At 43.0% G+C, this 22551-nt stretch overlaps 1 protein-coding gene across 3 annotated transcripts in view; it reads left to right on the top strand.

Moving 5' to 3' along the window:
- Nucleotides 1–18679, top strand: part of LOC140194525 (zinc finger and BTB domain-containing protein 7C) — a 261687-nt gene extending 243008 nt beyond the window's left edge. For all 3 annotated transcript variants that reach the window (XM_072251730.1, XM_072251731.1, XM_072251732.1), the window contains exon 4: nt 16705–18679. In XM_072251730.1, the coding sequence (XP_072107831.1) occupies nt 16705–17341 (637 nt within the window). In that variant the 3' untranslated portion in view covers nt 17342–18679. The remainder of the gene's footprint in view (nt 1–16704) is intronic.
- Nucleotides 18680–22551: the final 3872 nt, after the last annotated feature.

Below are 22551 nucleotides of genomic sequence, written 5' to 3'. Positions count from 1 at the left end.
CCATATTCCATCAGAGTGACTCAGTGTCGTATTCATTCTTTGTGGGCGAACATGAATAGACGTTATTGTGTACTTATACTGAACAAAGTTCTAAGTTAAAGGAATTTTAACTGTGACGCTGCCGCAATGTGTGTGCAATACATCAGCCATTTAAAGCAGAACTTGCACATCTAGACAGCACCTCACACGTATGAAAATACCAGAAAAAAATTAGGATGGTGGGGAAAGCAAAGCACTAAAATTAATAAATTGCAACAGGTAAAGTCCAAAAGCTCAAAATTCAAGATGGTTTAATGTTTAATGTCATTTCCAGTATAAAAGAGAATGAAATAATTGTTACTCCAGAGCTGATACAATACAAAAAACACAAGGTAAATAATACAATAATAATAAAAAACACAATAAATATAAACACATAAGATAGCTTTTATACATAACAACACACATAACAATTGCTGGTGAACGCAGCAGGCCAGGCAGCATCTCTAGGAAGAGGTACAGTCGACGTTTCGGGCCAAGACCCTTCATCAGGACTAACTGAAGGAAGAGCTGGTAAGAGATTTGAAAGTGGGAGGGGGAGGGGGAGATCTGAAATGATAGGAGAAGACAGGAGGGGGACGGATGGAGCCAAGAGCTGGACAGGTGATTGGCAAAAGGGATATGAGAGGATCATGGGACAGGAGGCCCAGGGAGAAAGATGGGTGGGGGGGAGCCCAGAGGATGGGCAAGAGGTATAGTGAGAGGGACAGAGGGAGAAAAAGGAGAGAGAGAAAAAGAATGTGTGTATAAATAAATAACGGATGGGGTACGAGGGGGAGGTGGGGCATTAGCGGAAGTTAGAGAAATCAATGTTCATGCCATCAAGTTGGAGGCTACCCAGACGGTATATTTTACGTCCTTAAAGTGACACTAGGTACAGGAGTGTCTGTACATAAGGTAACTGACAGGAAATGATAAATTCGTGGTGGTTGGGGGTGTGGATGGATTAGATTAAATTAGATTAGATTATGAGGACACGCAGTCCTCTTTTATTGTCATTTAGTAATGCGTGCATTAAGAAATGATACAATTTGTTCTTCCAGAATGATATCACAGAAACACAAGATAAACCAAGACTAAAACACAACAGACAAAAACCACATAATTATAACATATAGTTACAACAGTGCAAGCAATACCTTAATTTGATAGGAGAACAGACCATGGGCACGGTAAAAAAAAGTCTCAAAGTCTCTCAGAAGTCCCATCATCTCACGCAGACGGTTGAAGGAAGAAAACTCTTCCTGCTATGAGCTTCCAGCGCCGCAAACTTGCCGATGCAGCATCCTGGAAGCACCCGGATGGGTTAGTGAGTGAAGGTGTTGATCAGCCTTACTGAGAAAATAAAGTGTTTGAGCAGATTTTGTAGTAACAGTGTGATTCGGATTCTGATTCATGTACAGGTTCATATTCAGGTTTATTTATCGCATGTATCATTTGCATCAACAACCAACACAACCCAAGGATGTGCTGGAAGCAGCCCGCAAGTGTCACCACACACTCCAGCTACTTTGCATGCACACACACATACACACACACACACTCTCACACAAACACACACACATACTCACACACACACATACACACATGCACACACACTCTCACACAAACACACACACATACACAAACACATGCACACACACTCTCACACAAACACACGCACACACACAGACACACACACACACAGGAATCATACATACCAATTGGTGATTATGTTGTGATACTCAAAGGCCAAGGGCCTAGGTTGATGACCCCTGAAAGAGAGATTAAATCCCTTCATTGTAGTTTGATAGTATATAATTAGTTCATTAAATAAATCTAAAAATGAAAGCTAGTGTCACGCAAAACAAAAGATAATATGATTTTTGTAAAATCCCGTACTGGTTTCCAGGGAGAAGGAAGGCTGCTGCCCTGACATGCTTTGATTTAATGATGATACCAGTTTCGTACAGAAATGATTGGCTCCTGTCTGTCCCCTGATGGTGTCTGGACAGCGTCACTGTTAAGGGAAACCAAGACAGCCAATAAATTCCAATTGAGACATACACATCAGTACTGTTTGGAGCATCTGGTAGTTGTGGAATCATATCCTAGTTTGACAAGAGCAAACTGAGAGCAATCAGCCCATGGACTCTTAAAGATTACAAGCTGTAAAAAGCTGTTTTGTGTATCAGTCCCTCAAACTATGAGAAGGATTGTCAAGGGTTTGTGCAAAATTTATTCCACCGGTCCTTTGGTGAATCAGAATCAGGTTTATTATCATTAACATATTCAGATGGCTGTGGAGGCCACATCACTGGGTGTATTTAAGGTCGAGGTTGATAAGTTCTTGCTTAGTCAGGGTGCCAAAGGTTGTGACGAGAAGGTAAGAGAATGGGGTAGAGGGGGATAAGTAATCAGCCATGGTGGTATGGCGGAACAGACTTGATTTAATTCTGAATTAGGCCATTTGGCCCATCGGGTCTGCTCTGTCATTTCATCATGGCTGATTCAATTTCCTTCTCTGTCCCATCTCCTGCCTTCTCCCTGTATCCCTTCATGCCCTGACTCATCAAGAATCTATCAAGCTCTGCCTTAAATATACATAAAGACTTGGCCTTTACAGCTGTCTGTGGCAAAGAATTCCACAGATTCAACACTCTCTAATGAAAGAAATTCCTCCTCGTCACCATTCTAAAAGGACGCCCTCTATTCTGAGGCTGACTCCTCCAGCTTAGACTATCCCATCATAGGAAACACCCTTTCCACATCCACTTTATCAAGGTCTTTCACCGTTCGATAGGTTTCAATGTCGTCATCCCTCACTCTCCTCAATTCTAGTGAACACAGGCTCAGAGCCATCAAATGCTCTTCATATGACAAGCCATTCAATCCTTCTGGTGTTTGGTCTTATGCGTTCATTATGTTGTGTGTGGCACCAGTACAGTGCAATACATTAAAAAAATCACTCCAAGTTACAACAAGGAATATAAAAAATAAGCAAGTAGTGCAAAGGGAGCAAATTACTAGCATGGATAGAAGATTGGCTGACCGGCAGGAGGCAAAGAGTGGGAATAAAGGGGGCCTTTTCTGGTTGGCTGTCAGTGTCTGGTGGCTTTGCGCAGGATTTGGTGTCGGGACCGCTTCTTTCCATGTTATATGTCAATGGTTTGGATGCTCAAATTGATGGCTTTGAGGCCATGTTCACAGATAATTCAGGGATAGGTGCAGGGGCAAGTAGTGTTGAGGAAGCAGGGAGTCTGTAGGACTTGGATAGATTGTGAAGATGGGCAAAGTGGCAGATGGATTACAGTGTAGGGGAGATGCATAGTCATGCACTTTGGTAGAAGGAATAAAGGCGTAAGCTATTTTCTAAGTGGGGAGAAAATTCAGAAATCAGAGGTGCAAAGGGACTTGTGAGTCTTCATGCAAGGTTCCCTAGAAGTTAACTTGCAGGTTAAGTCCGTGGTAAGGAAGGCAAATATAATGTTAGCATTTATTTGAAGAGGACTAGAATATAGAAGTAAGGATGTACTGTAATACTGAGGGCATTGGTCAGACTGCACTTGGTGAGCAGTTTTGGGCCCCTCATCTCAGAAACAGTATATATACTGTATTAGAGAGCGTTCAGAGGAAGTTCACAAGAATGAATGAAAGGATTAATGTATCAAGAGTTTTAAAGAATGAAAGATTATAGGAAGAAGTCAAGAAAATGGGGTAGGGAGAAATCAGCCATGACTGAATGGGTCACATTGCTTAATTCTGCTCCTATGGTCTTATGGCCTAAAATAGTGAGGTGATGTTCATGGGATCATGGGCTGTTCAGATATCTGATGGCAGAGGGGAAGGAGCTGTTCCGAAAGTGTTGAGTGTGTGAATTCAGGCTCCTGTACCTCCTCCCTGATGAATAGGGCATGTCCTGGGTGGTGCAATATGGTGTCCATTTTCCAGGCTTTTGTGTATCGCAATAAAAACGATGAGTTCAGCCTGATACTGTTATCACCAGTCCTTGCTGAATAACTCTCTGACCCTAATTCCCTCTCCATCCCAATGTTCTTGTTCTTATCATTGGAGAGCATTTTCCTGTCGGCTTTAACTGTTTGGTGGCTGAGGGCAATTGTGCAGTGTGATTGTCAGCAGATTTCTCGGCACAGTGGAATAACTGTATCAACTACTTCTGTTTGTGTTTTCTGTCTGAAGTTAATTGTACCATCAGATTGTTATTAGCGTGAATAAGCAGGGGTTTGCTGCAGGAGTAGCTAACACTTACACATATAATGGTCAACTATCAGTTCAGCATATATGCTCACATCACCAATCCTGCAGTGAAACCCTCAGCTGTAAAACAATCCTATTTAAAAGTGAAAATGCTGGAACTTACAGTGCAGCATTTGTGAATAGCAATTTGCCGCTCAACCCCAAGGTTGTGTGTGTGATATGCAATGCTTTAGATTGTTTGAAACAAGCCTGTTGTTTCCTTTTTAGAACATAAATCAACGAACAGTACAGCACAATACTGACCCTTAGTCCCACAATGTGCCAACCTTTAGCCAACTCTAAGATCAACCTAACCTTTCCCTCCTCTTTTCTATCATCCATGTGACTGTCGAAGTTGCTTAAAAGAAAATTAATCTCGGAGTTCAACATGGTGGCATATGTGTACTTTCATAATAAATTTACTTTGAACTTTGAACTTAAATTCTCTAATGTATCTGCCTCCGTCACCACCCCGGCAGGACATACCACACACCCACCACTCCCTGTTGTAAAGAACTTCCCGCTGACATCCTCCCTATACTTTCCTGCAATCATCTTAAAATGATGCCCCCTCATATTAACTATTTCCACCCTTGGTAAAGGTCTCTGACTATCCACACAATCTATGCATCTTGTATGACTCTATCAAGTCACCTCTCAACCTCCTTCATTCCAACTTGAAAGCAAATCTCATTCGGGGATTTTCTGATACACCAGTGATCAAAACCTCGTCATTCTTGCCTCAGTGTAATCAGGATTGAAAATATTCCAGTCAGAGGATCTGACGCTTCACTAGACACCAGCAGGAACTGATAACTATAGGAGAATGAAAAGTCTTCCACTCGAGGAAACACTGGCATGTCAATAAAGGAAGACAATAACAACCAAACATCAGAAGTTTGAGAGGAGGGGATTTCACCCAGGTCCCTGTCCAATTAGAAAAAAGCAGTGGCAGATCAAAGCAGGGTATCTGAGCTTTGACCTGCGGCCAATCCGGACATCAGCAGTTTGAGACGAGGGGATTTCACTCAGGTCCACTGCCTGAGTATATAGAGGCAACAGGGGACCATAGCAATGTAGTTAAGCTTTAACCAACAACCAATCAATATTTTGGATTGATGAGCAAGAGCAAATTAAAAGAAGACAGGAGCAAGCACAGTGTCCATCATCACAGTTGCTGTCGTCTAAATGATCTTGAGGCATCAACTCTTCAAGGCTTCGGTGACAGAAAGCAAAGCAAAGCTTTTTTTCCCTTTTTCACATCTACGCAGTTAGCACTTTAGAGATGCCAGGCAGGATAGTGGAATGCTCCTCTTGTGGATGTGGGAAGACAGGGAGACCTCCAACAAACGAGCCTGTTTGAATTTTTTGAGAATATGACTAAACACATTGATGAAGGCAGAGCCGCAGATGCAGTGTATATGGATTTCAGCAAGGCATTTGATAAGGTACCCCATGTAAGGCTTATTGAGAAAGTAAGGAGGCATGGGATCCAAGGCGAAATTGCTTTGTGGATCCAGAACTGGCTTGTCCACACAAGGCAAAGTGTGGTTGTAGACGGGTCATACTCTGCATGGAGACCAGTGACCAGTGGTGTGCCTCAGGGATCTGTTCTGGGACCCCTACTCTTTGTGATTTTTATAAATGATCTGGATGAGGAAGTGGAGGGATGGGTTAGTAAATTTGCTGATGACACAAAGGTTGGGGGTGTTGTGGGTAGTGTGGAGGGCTGTCAGAGGTTACATTGATAGGATGCAAAATTGGGCTGAGAAGTGGCAGATGGAGTTCAACCCTGACAGTTGTGGTTGGGTGAGATGGAGTGTGGGTGGGTAGGGTGGTCGATGGTTGGGTGAGATGGAATGTGGATGGGTAGGGTGGTCGATGGTTGGGTGGGATGGAGTGTGGTTGGTTAGGTTGGGGTGTGGTAGGATGGGATAGTGTTTGTTTGAGTGGGATGGGGTGCGGTTGGGTGGGATAGAGTTTGGTTGAGTGTGGTGGGGTGTGATGGGTTGGGAAGGAGGTACAGAAGCCTGAAGGCACGTAGTCAGTGATTCAGGAACAGCTTCTTCCCCTCTGTCATTCGATTTTTAAATGGACTTTGAACCCTTGGCTCTACCTCAATACTGTTTTTTTGCACTACTTATTTTAACTTAACTATTTAATAGACAAACAGGAGAAAATCCTCAGATGCTGGAAATCTGAGCGAGACGCACAAAAAGCTGGAGGATCTCAGCAGGTCAGGCAGCATTCATGGAAAAAATTACAGTCAACGTTTTGAGCCCAAACCCTTTGACCTGCCAAAGAGTTTCAGCCCAAAATGTCAACTGTATTTTTTTCAATCGATGCTGCCTGGCCTGCTGAGTCCCACCAGTGTTTTATGTGTCTTGTATTTAATAGGCATATATATCATCTTCATGTAACTCTTTTTTTCTCTATATTTATTTATCATGTGTTTTGTTGTACTGCTGCCATTAACAAATTTCATGACATACCGGTGATAAACCTGATTCTGATTAATTTCATGACCATGATTATTCTTGGCAGATTTATCTGCTGAAGTGGTTTGCCATTTGCCTTCTTCTGGGCAGTGACTTTACAAGATCGGTGACACCAGTCATTAACAATGCTCTTCAGAGATTATCATGCCTGTTGTCAATAGTTGCATAACCAGGACTTGTGATATCCACCGGCTGTTCATACGACCATCCAGCACCTGCTGCCACAGCTTCACGTGACTTTGATTGGGGTGCTGCACCTTGCCCAAGGGTGACCTGCAGGCTAGCGGAGTGTTAGAGTGCCTTGCACCCCCTTTGGTATAGAGGTATCTCCGCCCCACCACCACAGTTAGTATACATCACTGATAACAAGTGTATTTAAATCCACACAGCTGCATTTAGAAGCGAATGTTAAGTAGGAATGTGTCATTGTTGACAAGTTTACATCGAATATTACAAAGTTAGACCAACACAGCATAGCGCAAACTCAACTTTGCAGTGTTGTGGTACCACTCTGTTGGGAACGCTTTGCCAAGGTCTACCAAAATAAAAACATTTTGCAAAGTGATCTTCTTAAATTTTCCCTCACACATGCAGTTTCCTTTCTGGACTCAGCGACATGGCATTTAAGGCTTGCTGCCAAGCATTCCATCTGTGCCTGTACTAAAGGTCCAACTGGTGTTTTATTTTTATTTGTTTTGGTGGCAAGCCACCAAATATTGTCTCCCACTGCCAAATGTAGAATTAATTCACTTTTTTTCTCCGTTCCTACACAGTTCTTTTTCCTCAGGAGTTTATCCTTCACAATATCAAAGTAATGTACATGCACGAAAGCCAAACCACCCCTCCATTTGGTGCAGAGAAGTGTAGATGGACTTTCAGATATGGGCTGAGAAAAGGCAAAGTCCATTTACACCATTTCTACCAGACAGTTAAAATTCAATATTGTTTAATGTCATTTTCAGTATACAAATGTAAAGGAGAATAAAATAATTGTTACTTCGAATCCGAGAAAACACAAATGATACGCACGCAGAAATGAAATGGACGATCTTGAAATTCAGATATAGATTGGCAAGTATGATATTGTGGCCATCTCTGAAACTTGGCTAAAGGACGGCTGCCGTTGGGAGCTGAACGTGCAAGGATATACGGTAAATCAGAAAGATAGGTTAGTACGCAGAGGGGGTGGTGTGGCCCTGTGTATAAGAAATAACATTAAGTCATTAGAAATGGATAACATAGGATTGGAAGGTGTAGAGTCTCTATGGCAAGGGTAAAAGGACCCTAATGGCAGTTGTATACAGGCCTCCAAACAGCAGCCGGGATGTGGATTACAAATTACAGCAGGACATTGAAAAGGCATGTGAGAAGGGCAATATCATGATAATCGTTGGGGATTTTAACGTGAAAGTGGATTGGGAAAACCAGGCAAGTACTGGACCTCAAGAAAGAGAATTTGTAGAATGTCTAAAGGATGGCTTTTTAGAGCAGCTTGTTGTTAAGCCCACTAGGGGATTGGCTCTGCTGGGTTGGGTGTTGTGCAATGATCCAGAGGCGATAAGAGAGCTTAAGGTTAAGGAACCCTTAGGTGTCAGTGATCACAATATGATCGAGTTCACTTTGAAATTTGAGAAGGAAAAACTAAATTCCAATGTGTCAGTATTTCAGTGGAATAAAGGAAATTACTATGGCATGAGAGGGGAACTGGCCAAAGTTGACTGGAAAGGGACACTAGCAGGAAGGACAGCAGAGCAGCAATGGCTGGAGTTTTTGCGAAAAATGAAGGACGTGCAAGATAGATATATTCCAAATAAGAAATTTTTGAATGGATAAAGGACACTACCATGGCTGACAAGTGAAGTCAGAGCCCAAGTAAAAGCAAAGGAGAGGGCATACAAGGAAGCCAAAACTAGTGGGAAGGTAAAGGATTGGGAAGCTTTTAAAAGCTTGCAGAAGGAAACTAAGAAGGTTGTTAGAAAGAAAAAGATGAATTATGAAAGGAAGCTGGTGACTAATATCAAAGAAGATACTAAAAAATTTTAAGTATATAAAGGGTAAAAGAGAGTCGAGGGTAGATATAGGACCAATAGAAAATGACGATGGAGATATTGTATTGAGAGAAGCATAGATGGCAGAGGAACTGAATGTGTATCTTGCATCAGTCCTTACAGTGGAAGACGTCTGCAGTATACCGGATGTGCAAGAGTGTCAGGGAAGTGAAGTAGGTGCAGTAAAAATTACGACTGAGAAGGTGCTCAGGAAGCTTAATGGTCTGAGGGTGGATAAATCTCCTAGACCTGATGGAGTGCACTCTTGGGTTCTGAAGGAAGTAGCTAGAGAGATTGCAGAGGCATTAACAATGATTTTTCAAGAATCGATTGATCCTGGCGTTGTACCAGAGTGCTGGAAAATTGCAAATGTTACTCTGCTATTTAAGGAGAGTGGGAGGCAGCAGAAAGGAAATTATAGACCTGTTAGCCTGACATCAGTGGTTGGGAAGTTGTTGGAATCAATTGTTAGGGATGAGATTATGGCGTACCTGGAGGCACATGACAAGGTAGGCCAAAGCCAGCATGGTTTCCTAAAAGGAAAATCCTGTCTGACTCACCAACTGCAGTTTTTGAGGAAATTACAAGCGGGGTAGACAAAGGAGATGCAGTAGATGTGGTGTACTTGGATTTTCAGAAGGCCTTTGACCAGGTGCCACACATGAGGCTGCTTAACAAGATAAGAGGCCTTGGATTTACAGGGAAGTTACTAGCATGGGTGGAGCATTGGCTGGTCGGCAGAAAACAGAGAATGGGAATAAAGGGATCCTATCCTGGCAGGCTGCCGGTTACCAGTGGAGTTCTACGGGGGTCGGTGTTGGGACTGCTGCTTTTTACAATGTATATCAATGATTTGGACTACAGGATTAATGGATTTGTGACTAAATTTGCCAATGATACAAATATGGGTGGAGGAGCGGGTAGTGTTGAGGAAACAGAGAGCCTGCAGAGTGACTTAGATAGTTTAGGGGAATGGGCAAAGAAGTGGCAAATGAAATACAATGTTGGAAAGTGTATGGTCATGCACTTTGGTGGAAGAAATAAACGGGCAGACTATTATTTAGATGGGGAGAGAATTCAAAATTCAGAGATGCAAAGAGACTTGGGAGTCCTTGTGCAGGATATTCTAAAGGTTAACCTCCAGGTTGAGTCGGTAGTGAAGAAGGCAAATGCAATGTTGGCATTCATTTCTAGAGGTGTAGAATATAAGAGCAGCGATGTGATGTTGAGGCTCTATTAGGCACTCATGAGACCACACTTGGAGTATTGCGTGCAGTTTTGGGCTCCTTATTTTAGGAAGGATATATTGAAATCGGAGAGGGTTCAGAGAAGATTCAAGAGAATGATCCCAGGACTGAAAGGGTTACCTTATGAGGAACGTCTGGCAGCTCTTGGGCTGTATTTCCTGGAGTTCAGGAGAATGAGGGGGGATCTCATAGAAACATTCCAAATGTTAAAAGGCCTGAAGAGATTAGATATGGCGAAGTTATTTCCCATGGTGGGAGAGTCTAGGAATGGGTTAGTAGGTTAGTGGGTTAGTGGGTGGAGATATTGATCAGCTTTGCTGCATGGGGAAAGTAACTGTTTTTGAGTCTGGTGGTCCTGGTGTGGTTGCCACATAGCCTCCTTCTTCATGGGGGTGGGACAATTTCATGAACCAGTTTCAAAATTACAAGAGGCATAGATCAGGTAGAGGGGATCTCATTGAAACCTAGTGACTATTGAAAACCCTGGACAGAGTGGGCATGGAAAAGATCTTTTCCTTATCCCGAGGGTGGTGAATCTGTGGAATTCATTGTCATAGATGGCTGTGGTAGACCAGGTATATTTAAAATGGTGATTGATAGGTGCTTGATGAGTAAGGGCACCAAAGGTTATGAGGAGAAGGCAGGAGAATGGAATTGAGAGGAATAATAAATCAGCCATGATGGCAGAGCAGACTTGATGGTCTGACTGGCCTGATTCTGCTCCTATGTCTTGACTTCTTATGATTAATATCGACTTTTCCAACTCTTTTGTTATATGTACCAGAGTCTATGAGATAACATCATAAGACATAGTAGCAGAAATAGGCCATTCAGCCCATCAAGTCTATTCCATCATGCTGACCCAGATCCTGTTCAACCCATACACCCACCTTCTCACCATATCCTTTGATGCCCTGACCAATCAGGAAACTATCAATTTCCACCTGAAATATACCCACAGACTTGGTGTCCACCGCAGTCTGAGGCAGAGCATTCCACAGATTCACTACTCTCTGGCTAAAAACTTCCTCCTTATCTGTGTCCTAAAGTCACCCCACAATTTTAAGGCTGTCCACTAGCTGTGGATACCCCACCATAGGAAACATCCTCTCCACATTCACCTTAAACATTTGGTAGGTTGCAATGAGATCCTCCCCACATTCTTCTAAATTCCAGTGAGTACAGGCCCAAAGCTGCCAAATGCTCCTCATGTTAACCCCTTCATTCCTGGAATCATCCTTGTGATCTTCCTCTGTGCTCTCTCCAAAGAGAACACATCCTTTCTGAGATATGGAGCCAAAAAATGTTGACTAAAGTGTGGCCTGACCATTGTCTTATAAAGCCTCAGCATTATCACCTTGCTTTTATATTTATTCCCCTTGAAATAAATGCCAACATTGCATTTGCCTTCTTTACCACAGACTCAACCTGTAAATTAACCTTCCGTGAGTCTTGCACGAGGACTCCCGTTCCTTTGCACCTCTGATGTTCTCCCCATTTAGATAGTAGTCCACACTATTGTTCCTTTTACCAAAATGCATTATCATACATTCCCCAACACTGTGTTCCTTCTGCCACTTTTTTGCCCATACTTCCAATTAACTACGTCCTGCAGCAATCGCATTGTTTCCTCAGCACTACCTATCTCTCCACCTATCTTTGTATTGTCTGCAAACTTTGCCACAAAGCCATTAATTCCACTATCCAAATCATTGACAAACAATGTGAAAAGTAGTGGTCCCAATAGTAACCCCTGAGGAACACCACTGGTCACTGGCAGCCAACCAGAAAAGGTCCACTTTATTCCCCCTCACTGCATCCTGCCTGTCAACCATTCCTCTATCCACACCAGTAACATTCCGTAGGATTTTATCTTGTTAGCAGCCTCATATGAGGCACCTTATCAAATGCCTTCTGAAAATCCAAGTAAGTGATATACACTGCCTCCCCTTTGTCCATCCTGCTCGTTACTTCCTTGAAGAACAGATTTGTCTGGCAAAAGTCTCTTGACAGGAACCATGCTGACTTAGACTTATTTCATCATTAGTCTCCAAGTACCTCAAAACCTCATCCTTAATCATGGACTGCAACACTCTCCCAACTACTGAGAGGCTAACAGGCCTATAATTTCCTTTCTTTTGCCTTCCTCCCTTCTTGAATAGTGGAGTGTCATTTGCAATTTCCAATCCTCCAGGGCCACGCCAGAATCAAGTGATTCTTGAAAGATCATAACCGATGTATTTGTTACCTCTTCAGCAACCTCTCTCAGAACTCTGGGATGTAGTCCATCTGGCCCAGGTGATTTTACCACCTTAAGACCTTTCAGCTTGCCTGGCACTTTTTCCTTTGTAATATTAAAGCTACTCACTCCTGCTCCCTGATACTCACAGACCTCTAGCACACTGCTAGTGCCTTCCACAGTGAAGACTGATGCAAAGTACTCATTAATTTCATCTGCCATTTCTTTGTCCCCCATTACTAGCTCACCAGCATCATTTCCCAGTGAGGCAATATCAACTCTCACTTCCCTTTCACTCTTTATATAATTGAAAAAAATGTTTGGTATCCTGCTAGTTTGGCTAGTTTGCCCTCATATTTCAAAGTTGCTGGTGAACTCAGCAGGCCAGGCAGCATCTCTAGGAAGAGGTGCAGTCGACGTTTCAGGCTGAGACGAAGGGTCTCGACCTGAAACGTCGACTGCACCTCTTCCTAGAGATGCTGCCTGGCCTGCTGCATTCACCAGCAATTTTGATGCGTGTTGCTTAAATTTACAGCATCTGCAGAATCCCTCTTGTTTACATTGCCCTCATATTTCATTCTTTCCCTTCTCATGGCTTTTTAGTTGCCTTTTGTTGGATTTTAAAGCTTCCCAAGCATCCAACTTCCCACTCACTTTTGCTCCCTTATATGCCCTTTCCTTGGCTTTTATGCAGTCCTTAACTTCCCTTGTCACCCACAGTTGCCTACCCCTGCCATTTGAGAACTACTTCTTCTGTGGGACATACAGTGCCTGTAAAATGTATTCACCCCTACCATCCTTGGAAGTTTTCACGTTTTATTGTTTTACAACATCGAACACAGTAGATTCAATTTGGATTTTTTGACACTGATCAACAGGAAAAGACTCTTACGTGTCAATGTAAAAACAGATCTCTGTAAAGTGATTTAAATTAATTACAAATATAAAACACAAAACAGCTGAGTGCAGAAGTATTCACCCCCCCCCTTTAATATGACACACCAAATCATCACTTGTGCAGCCAATTGGTTTTAGAAGTCATATAATTAGTTAAATGGAGACCTGTGTGCAGTCAAGGTGTTTCAATTGATTGTAGTAAAAATACAGCTGTATCTGGAAGGCACTCCACCCCGCCAGCCTCTGCATCCAACACATAATTCTCCGAAACTTCCACCACCTCCAACAGACTATCACCACCAAACACATCCTTCCCTCCCCCCACTTTTTGCTTTTCGCAGGGATTGCTCCCTACTCTCCTGTCTATTCATCCTTCCCCATTGATCTCTGTCCTGGCATTTATCCTTGCCAGCAGAGCAAGTGCTATGCCTCCTCTCTCACTACCATTCAGGGCCCCAAACAATCCTTCCAGGTGGGGCGAAACTTCATCTGTGAGTCTGTTGGGATCATATACTGTGTCCAGTCTTCCTGGTATGGCCTCCTGTATATCGGTGAGACCCGACATAGATTGGGAGACCACTTCTCTGAGCACCAATGCTCCGTCCGCCAGAGAAAGCAGGATCTCCCAATTGCCTCCCATGTTAATTCCACTTCTTGTTCCCATTCCGATATGTCTATCTCCAACTCAGGTTGGAGGAACAACACCTTGTATTCCATTTGGGTAGCCTCCAACCTGATGGCATGAACATCAATTTCTCAAACTTCCAGTAATGACCCTCGCACCCTTCACCATTCCCCATCCCTTTTTCCCTCTCTCACTTATCCCCTTGCCTGCCCATCACCTCTCTCTGGTGTTCCTCCCCCCTTTTCTTTCTTCCATGCACTTCTGTTCTCTCCTATCGCACTCCCCCCTCTCCAGCCCTGTATCTCTTTCACCATATCAACTTCCCAGCTCTTTACTTCACCCCTCCCCCTCTTGGCTTCACCCATCACCTTGTGTTTCTCTCTCCCCTCCCATCCCTTTTTAAATCTACTCCTTATCTTTTTTTCTCCAGTCCTGCTGAAAGGTCTCAGCCCAAAACTTCGACTCTACTCTTTTCAATAGACGCTGCCTGGCCTGCTGAGTTCCTCTAGTATTTTGTGTGTTGCTAATCCTTAATCTTTATTTTTGCATGTTAGTATAGCACGAAGGAACTTTTGTCTTCAAAGGAGTCCTGTGCTAGTCAACATTCAAGATACGATTGTTTAATACAATTTCCAGTACACAAGTGTAAAGGAGAATAAGATAATTGTTACTCTGGATCCGATAGAGCACAAAAAAACACAATAAAGATAAAGAACATAATAATAATTTAAAAAGCACAATAAATATAAATAAATAAGGTAGTTGCATCAGTAAATATATGTGTCAGCTGAGCAAATCTCTTGAGTGATTCAAGTTGCTGTTCGGATTCTTACTGTGTTATTCGAAGAAGAGCACTGAGCTTCTTTTAGCATTTTGCCTTCCTTCTTCTTTTGCTGAATTGCTTTATTCAACTCACATGCAGCATTTGGGATTGCTAGCCCTGGATCACGTTCCCATGAAAGTAAAAGGTAGGCTACATATCTGGGTGAAATTGGCCCATGGAAAGCAGTGCAGAGTGATGGTATACTGACGTGTCCAAAGACAAAGGCCTTACAGCACATCTTGGCAGAGGGAGTCTTCATGGGCACCAGACTCCACATCACCTTCAAAAGGTGATGCCTCAAAAAGGTGGAAAATCATTTATAACCCCGATCACCCTGGATATACCCTCTTCTCGTTGCTGCCATCAAGGAGGGGGTAGAGGAGCCTGAACACACGTTAAGTCTTTCAGGAACAGGTTCTTCCCCTCCACCGTCAGATCTCTGAATGGTCCATGAACCTATGAACACTACCTCAGTTATTACTCAGTTATAATATTCTCAAGCTTACTTTAAAATGCCTTCATGGCCTCCTCCTTTCTGACCGCTGTAATTTCTTCCAGCAATGCAACCTGCTGAGACATCTGCCTCCGTCCAGCTGTATGAACATCCTAGACTGAGTTGTCCTACCAATGGTAGCTATGCCATGAACTGTGAGAGATGGGAGATGTAGATTCAACTCCACCCTGAATTTCCTCATTTTGTTGCTCTTTATAGCCTGGCTTGTTACAGCCAACACACCTCTGGCACCAAGATATACAGTAGATACAGAAGGGTGCCAGAAAAAGGCCAGCAATATCATGAAGGATTACATGCTCTTGGACAGTTTGTCAAAAGCTAACCACACATGTATGAAAGAGCATAAGATATGACATAACACATTAATAACACATGTTCAGGGAGGCTCTCCAGCAGGCAGTGAAAACTGCCCAGTGCATCACCAGCACTAGCCTACCCACCATCAAGAACATACTGTGCATACAGAAAGGTGCCAGCAAAGGGCCAGTAACGTCATGAAGGATTCCACCCACCCTGTTTGTCCCACTCCCATCAGGGAGGAGGCTATGTAGCATCCACACCAGGACCACCGGACTCAAAAACAAGCAGTAAGTCTTTCCCCAAGCGGTAAGGCTGATCAACACCTCCAGCTACTATCTCACCTCTCCACATCCCCAACCACCACTACTTTATCATTTCCTGTCAGTCACCTTATGTACAGACACTCCTGTGCCTAATGTCACTTTATGGACATACAATCAATCTGTGTGTATCAGCTATCTTATTGTATTGATATTTTTTTTATTATTGTGTTCTTTATCTTTTTGTGTTTTTTGTGCTGCACTGGATCTGGAGTAACAATTAATTCTCTTTACATTTGTACTCTGGAAATGACATTAAACAGTACTGAATCTTGAATTTTGTAGACTTAATCTCTGATCATTGAGCTACGTCTCTTCTGCCAATGTTAAACGCTCTTATGAATTGCCTTGAAATATTGTACTGCATCAAGGGTACATATGAAAAATTAAAGTGTATTCATAAACCTAGTGTCAATTGTAACAGAGAGGAGGCAGGAGAATGAGGTTGGAAAGGATAATAAATAGATAGAGCAGACTTGATGGACTGATTTGCCTAATTCTGCTCCTATGTCTTATGGTCTAAATATTCGGCTGCAAAGATTATTGAAACAGGAATATGAATTGGTTTATAATTGTCTAATGTACTGAGATACAGTGAAAAGTTTGTCTTGCATACTGTTGGTGCAACTCAGCTCAGATCATCTCACAGTGCATTGGAGCAGAATGCAGAATCAAGTGTAACAGCTATAGAGAAAGTGCAGTGCAGGTAGACAATAAGGTGCAAGATCATGACTGATCATAAACACAAGAGATTCGGCAGATGTTGGAAATCCAGAACAATACACACAAAACGCTGCAGGAACTCAGCAGGACAGGCAGCATCTATGGAGAGGAATCAAGTGTCTTGAACGTTCAACATATTGTCGAATTTGTGCTACTGTTTCCTCTGTGATCTTATGTAACTTCTTTTGCTTACAGACAAGACAAGTTGAAGATTCACATGCGGAAGCATACAGGGGAGAGACCCTACACGTGTATTCACTGCAGTTCCAGATTCGTGCATAATTATGACCTAAAGAACCACATGCGGATACACACAGGAGTCCGTCCTTACCAATGTGTCCACTGCTTCAAGAGTTTCACCCGCTCTGACCACCTGCACAGACACATCAAGAGGCTGAGCTGTCGCCTGCCGCGGCCGCGCCGGGGCCGTAAACCTGCGGCCTGGCGCTCCAGCAACCTCCTGTACCCACAGGGAGGCCCATCTCAAGGCACAACCTCCAACGAAAGTGGCAGCAACATACTGCCGAAAGAAAAAGACAGAATTCCAAAGGCAAGCACAAGGGAACTGGACAATACTGAGAAGCACTTTAGTGGAGATTCTCAAAATTCCCAGATCTTTGTCGGCAAAACAGCAACAATAGAAAGTGAAAGCCTCATGTCAAACATGTTAAATGGGAACCATATTGTAGGGGAAAGGGACAGAAACCTATTCACCTTTAGCCTGACTCACAGTAATACGTTCCCTCACCTGTCCCGACAGATTTACTCGACGAGTGACCCATGGGGTGTGCAGTTTAACCCTGCTGCCTCTATTCAGGAGGCTAGTAAGTAAAGAATCAGATGATCAGATTTAGAATTATTGAAATTAACAGAGAACTGACATTTCACACTTTGACTTGTAAATTAATATGAAACAAAAATGGACAATACATTTAAAATTTATATGTGTAAGATGTCTTTAAAGAATGATTTTACAGACCATTGAATGATCTTCAAGTTGATCTATTATATAATTGTATTTAAACAAAGAGATCCAAAGAAATTGAATACTGGAGCTACATGAACGTGAAACTGCTTTCTCTCTGCTGATGTTTTGTGGGAGCAGTGTTGTCATTATTTTTGTAATGTTGTGTACTTTTTGTGACCCCTCTTTCTCATCCAAAACTCCAACGAGTTTACCGAGGCATTAGAAAGAAACGTTAATATTAGTTCATCCATTGGTGCAGAATACAGTGGATTCATGTTCATTGGGACACACTGAGATGAGTATATTTTGGCCCAATTAAGCAGCCACCCCTATCAGCTGAAATTTTATGGAAATCGCTAAAAAGGTATAAAAAAGATAAACCACCATTAAACTGAGTAATGAATTATGTATTTAAATAGAATACAGAACAAATTAGAACATTACCAATACTACAATAGTACCACAAAACTATGTATTAGTTCCCAATAGTTATCGATGGAGGAATTCATCTTCTGTACACTGCCATGTTCTTTTGATTGACTGTAAATGAACAAAATCAGCAAAGACACCTAGTGCAGATAATAGACTGCCTTTATAGAATGCTATCGATGATTGCATCCCTCAAATCCTCATTTTCATTAAAACATTCAAGATGATTGTCGATACCTTCAAATTCTTCATAGTTCCTAACTTGTTGAAATAATGAAATCATTTCATTTTCCCTCCGGCCATATTTGGTATCTCTGAGTCTCAGTGCTTGAACCCAATTAAGCAAAACAGTTCTGAGTTGTCTTACTGCTTATTTCTTGCCAACTAGCAGTGACAAAAATGACTGTTTCTTGAACACAAACATACACAACTGACACTATTAAAAAACTTTTTTCTAAGCACAGTATAGCATCTAACAGCCACACAAGTACATGCAACTGACAATAGTTAGAAACTGTTTGGCAACAGCCTCCTGTCTCAATTCAGCGTCATACTGTCCCAAATAAACAAAAGGAATTCTAGCAATTTTCTTAAATAGTTTTTGTTCTTTAAGAGTTGTCCCAAAGAAGTCGCTGTCCCAATTAACTGATGGACCACTTAACTGGAATCCACTGTATCAAAGGTTTCTCAGCTGTGTATCACTGCTAAAGTTGCTGCATCTGTATTTAGTTTTATTTATTTCACTGTTGCTTTCAGTTAATTAAAAATTAGATTATTTCCGATTACTATAAAATCATTAAAAGTTCATCATTCGCTGTAGATTACATTATATAATTATATGTAGGATACATCGTGTGAAGACAGTCACTATATTCCAAAGAAGGGGAAATAGCACCTGGATCTGTAATGTCTTCAGTTAGAGGTTTTCTCGGAGTCAAAATTGCAGAGTACATGAGGAGGTCCTCCGTCAGTCAGGGATGTTGCACGCTAGCTGTCTATGTTCAGTGCTCAAGCCAGGGTGGTGGTATATGGAGAACAAGCTGTTGCCCATGGTGCCCCTCTCCACACAGCTAATAAATCCACAGGAATGGCAGGGACCTACAGCTTTGCAGGAGTTGCCTGTCAGCATTGAACTCAACGTAGGACTGCTTTAGGGTTCTCCACCTCCAGATTATTCCTGAAGCCTTCCCCATGAGTGGATATAGCCACAAGCCTTCAGAGATTTCAGATCAGAGGTGAGCTGCCAACCACAGCTGATGAGACCCATTCAGACTACATAAGCAATGTGAAAGCAATGGGAGACATCATGTAGCAGCTGTAAGGTAGGTCATCTTCAATCTCTATCAACCTTACCATGATAGATTAAAGAGAAGGATTGGCTTTATTTGTCAGATGCACATTGAAACATACGGTGAAATGCAACATTTGCATCAAATCAAATCAGTGAGGATTGTGCCGAGCAGCCCACAAATTTCACCACGCTTCCATCGCCAACATAACATGCCCATAACTCACTAACCCCAGCTGAATGTCTTTGTACCGTGGGAGGAAACTAGAGCACCCGGAGAAACTTACAGTTGCAGGGAGAATGTACAAACTCCTTAGGGATGGCAGTAGCAGTTGAACCCCATTCTTAAAGCTGGGATTGTCCAAGTATCCAGCAATGACAGGAGACCTGTATGGTGGAAATTTTAATGTGGAAAAGCCTTTCTACTCTCTCAGTCTCTGAAGTCCAGGTCCAGTGGTCATCACAAACTGTGGTTATCCTTGGTTGCAGTATTTAATCCTGACTTCTGCTGTGCCTTGTCATGCCTTCACTCTCCACGGAGCGTTGCAGAACCACCTTCCTGGCCACTGGATCTCTTGGCAGATCTCATCCATCCCGTCCACTGGAACTGACTTCCCACATGCAAGGGGAGCCGTGGTCCCCATCTCACCTGGTTTAGCCCACCAGTCGAAGCAGCATACCAGGAGTGTGGCCACCGTTACGTGTAAACAGTTACCTGGAAGAGCCACAGGTGAAAGTGAGTGTCCGGTGGGGACCCAAGATGAGTGAGCTGCCCTGGAATGGACATGACAAGCCCCTTCATCAGAGGTACACCCCTCCCTGGACACTCCATACACCCCACAGTGCTGTAATGGTGTTACGCTATCCGTCATGCTACTGTGCTGCGCTACACAGTCAGTGTAGTAGTCATGCCCTTGGTGGCGTAAGTAGCTATAGACCACTACGTTAGCCCTTGGCTGTAGACCAGTAAATCGTACATATGAATCATCAGTTACAATTGGTAAAAAGCACAATCTTATAAAGTCACTGTCCTCTACCATATGTCAGGAGGTACCACAAAACAATTTCAGGCCAGAGCACAACTTCATTCGTCTACTTATACAGAAAAGAATGAGCATACAGGACTACTAAGTCCAGCTTAGATTCCACATTGGTCACAGTATTACTGATTTGATAGTTTCATTGCATAAGAGCAAAAGGATTGCAAAGGACCAAACTGGTCCTCTGGAAGATCAGAATGGTAATCCATGTGTGAAGCCAAAACAGATGGGGGAGATCTTAAATAATTTTCTGCATCTGTATTTACTCAGGAGATGGACACAGAGTCTATAGAAGTGAGGCAAAGTGGCATCAATCCCATGGACCCCATACAAATGACAGAGGAGGAGATGTTTGCTGTCCTGAGACAAATCAGGGTGGATAAATCCCCAGGGCCTGAGAGGGTGTGCCCTCAGACCCTACGGGAGGCAAGTGGAGAAATTGCCAGGGCCCGTGCAGAGATACTTAATTCATCCTTAACGACAGGTGAGATACCAGAGGACTGGAGGTTAGCCAATATTGTTCCACTGTTGGAGAAGGGCTGTAAAATACATCAGGAAATTATAGGTCACTGAACCCGACATCAGTAGTGGGGAAGTTGTTGTAAGGTATTCTGAAGGGCTAGATATACAAGTATGTGGACAGACATGGACTGATTAAGGAGTTCCTCCAGCATATTGTAAGTGTTGCTTTGATCCCAGCATCTGCAGATTATTTTGTGTTTATGGACTGGTTAAGGATGGTCAGGATGGCTTTGTGCGTGGTATGTCATGCCTAACTAATCTTAGAGAGTTTTTTGAGGTAATTACCAGGAAAGTTGATGCAAGTAAAGCAGTGGATGTTGCCTATGTGGACTTTAGCAAGGTATTTATCAAGGTCCTACATGGGACGTTGGTCGAGAAGGTTCAGTTACTCGGCATTCAGGATGAGGTAGTAAATTGGATTAGATATTGGCTTTGTGGGGGAAGTCAGAGAGTGGTAGTAGATGTTTGCCTGTCTGACTGGAGGTCTGTGACTAGTGGTGTGCCACAGGGATTGGTGCTGGGTCTGTTGTTGTTTGTCGTCTAACACTATTACAGCACTGTGGGGTGTATGGAGTGTCCAGGGAGGGGTGTACCTCTGATGAAGGGGCTTGTCATGTCCATTCCAGGGCAGCTCACTCATCTTGGGTCCCCACCGGATACTCAGTTTTCACCTGTGGCTCTTCCAGGTAACTGTTTACACGTGATGGTGGAGCCTGCTGGAGTCATTTACAGTATCCAGTGTGGCCTCCTAATATCCTGTTAGCATCTTTTGTTTCTTTTTCTACCACTGGCTCGCATTTGTGTTGTGGAGATCCAATTGCTTGCTGTTTCCTTAATCAGAGGCTCCTCTCAATATGGGTATCTTTGCTGTGACCAGACTGACCACCATTCTCTTACTTCTCCCTGCTCGCTTCATCTGTCTTTGTGGATTCTTAACTTCCGCCGACCATCACAATCCATGGAAATAAAGAATAGCATCCTCACAGAAATGGAACATTGGACGAGTATTGGAACAGGGAACATATTCCACTACAGAGATGCTGCCTGACTTGCACGGGTTGCACCCTAACAGGCGTTCTGGCAGGCAGGTTTGCACTGCTACACGGGTGTGTTTAAACTAGGTAGTGTGGGGGTGGGGGGAGGATGAACTGGAAATATAAGAATGGAGTTAAAGGGGAAAGAGAGAATAAGGAAAGTTAAGAAAGACAACAGAATTAACGGGGCAGAAAGCTCAGGAAGGGGTCGGAGAGTATGGGCAAGTGCAATAGGAATCAATGAAAGGTGAGGGGAGTAAAAGTATTACTTTAAAAGGATTAAAAGTATTATATATGAATGCACGGAGTATAAGAAATAAAGTGGATGAGCTTGAGGCTCAGTTGGGAATTGGCAAGTATGATTTTGTGGGAATAACAGAGACATGGCTGCAAGAGGACCAGGGCTGGGAAATGAATATTCAGAGTATACATCCTATCGAAAGGACAGACAGGTTGGCAGAGGGGGGTGGGGTGGCTCTGTTGGTGAGGAATGAAATTCAGTCACTTGCAAGGGGGAACATAGAATCAGGAGATGTAGAGTCAGTATGGATAGAACTGAGAAACTGTAAGGGCAAAAAGACCCTGATGGGAGTTATCTACAGGCCCCCAAACAGTAGCCTGGATATAGGGTGCAAGTTAAATCAAGAGTTAAAATTGGCATGTTGCAAAGGTAATTCTATGGTTGTTATGGAGGATTTTAACATGCAGGTGGACTGGAAAAATCAAGTTGGTACTGGACCCCAAGCAAGGGAGTTTGTGGAA

The sequence above is a fragment of the Mobula birostris genome, chromosome 3 (genome assembly GCF_030028105.1).
Source record: "Mobula birostris isolate sMobBir1 chromosome 3, sMobBir1.hap1, whole genome shotgun sequence".
Lineage (NCBI taxonomy): Eukaryota > Metazoa > Chordata > Chondrichthyes > Myliobatiformes > Myliobatidae > Mobula > Mobula birostris.
This window is presented reverse-complemented; position numbering and strand designations above follow the sequence as displayed.